The sequence below is a fragment of the Arachis ipaensis genome, chromosome B02 (assembly GCF_000816755.2).
Source record: "Arachis ipaensis cultivar K30076 chromosome B02, Araip1.1, whole genome shotgun sequence".
Classification (NCBI taxonomy): domain Eukaryota; kingdom Viridiplantae; phylum Streptophyta; class Magnoliopsida; order Fabales; family Fabaceae; genus Arachis; species Arachis ipaensis.
In genome coordinates this window covers 57,852,007-57,853,534 of record NC_029786.2, presented here as the reverse complement: position 1 = coordinate 57,853,534, position 1,528 = coordinate 57,852,007, and the positions used below count along the sequence as shown (strand labels likewise).

The window sequence follows — 1,528 nt, the reverse complement described above, 5'->3', positions numbered from 1 at the left end:
TATGGATGATCTCTCTCAATTGAAAAAGATCTCTAACTATAGAAATACGAAGACATGTAATGTGTGGTTGTTTGTTATTTTATTTTTGAACACCTAATCTACATTTACAATTATTGATTTTTTGTTTATCTTTATTTTTCCGTATCTCATAATAAAATTTAAGGTGGTGTGTAAAACAAATATTATTTTAAACGTGTAAATAGTATCAATATATTGATATTATATAATTTTTCTTACAAGGATCCATTCTAATTCTGAATTTGAACCAAACACATGTATATAACAAGATATTGGCAGTATCGACCATTTGGACTTGTTATGTTAAACTTTGATGAGTATGTGGCAATAAGTCCTTTTCATAAGCATAACATCTTGTTCAATGTTATAAAAATAATATTGAATTACACATAATTCTTTATATTGTATTTTATATGAATTTATAAATAATAAAATAAAAAATATCTATTTCCTAAAAAATAGAGTTAGTTTTACAACCATCATATTTCAAATATTATTGACAATGTCGATTATTGATACCATGGCAGTTCAAAATCCTGGGAAGACAGCAGCTATAATATTAGGAGGAGCAGCTGGGGTTGCTTTCTTTGTCATATTACTACTATTTGCTAGGAATTTGAAGAAGAAACATGATGGTATGATTTATTTGTCACTATGGAATGATTGGTCATTTACAAGTTGCTTAATTTATAGTTTGCGGCTTTTACTAAATGGTGTTTTGCTAATAAGTATCTTAAAAATACTCTAAAAAAAAGTTTCAATGAGAAGAATAGTTTCTTTATTCTCAAAACTGCCAATACATAAATATTTGTCTCCATATATATACCTTTCGTGTACTGATTATACCATATTGTGATTCTCTCATTGTTCTAATTTTGCGATATTGTTCAACTTGCACAGATTATTGAGTATTGACAGCAGATGATGATTTTTGAGAAGATAAAATTCTTCTTTTGGTGGTGAATTATTCTTATGTGTTCAATTTAATGATGGAAGATGGGAAGTTAGGGGTAAATAGAGCTTGCTTGATAGAGAAAGAAGGATAATTGATGATTCAATGTAATGATTCTTGTAGTTAGTTAATCATTTGATAAATTCGTTGGGGAGGGCAATGCGCTAAGACTATTATTTACCAAGTGAAATGAATGAATGTCATCCGGAATGGATGAAAGTTTTGGCACTTTGCCAACAGCTGATTCTCTTTGCCACTATTGGGGCTCCGTTTTTTTGTTTTTTGTTCCGCCCTTTAGTTTTTCAGGTTTTTTTTTTCTTCCGTCTTTTGCTATTGACCCCAATGTATTTGTTAATTAAATTTGTTCTTTCTGAACTAATTTAAGTTGATCAAATGTTTAGTTTATTTGTTGGTTTAAAAACTATTATGAATTTAAATTCACTCTTATGTGTGTTATAATTTATTGATCAATAACAAATTTTTAAATAAAATTTAGATTCATAGTAAATTAATTCTTGATGTGTCCAGTTAAAAGATATCATATAAAAATAATTTATT

At 27.6% G+C, this 1,528-nt stretch overlaps 1 protein-coding gene across 1 annotated transcript in view; it reads left to right on the top strand.

The window, feature by feature from the left end:
* The window catches only part of LOC107628344 (cysteine-rich repeat secretory protein 3-like), a 2,500-nt gene extending 1,260 nt beyond the window's left edge, over positions 1–1,240 (top strand). The window contains exons 2-3 of the mRNA XM_016331063.2: positions 546–653; positions 919–1,240. Of these exons, the coding sequence (XP_016186549.1) occupies positions 546–653; positions 919–926 (116 nt within the window). The 3' untranslated portion in view covers positions 927–1,240. The remainder of the gene's footprint in view (positions 1–545; positions 654–918) is intronic.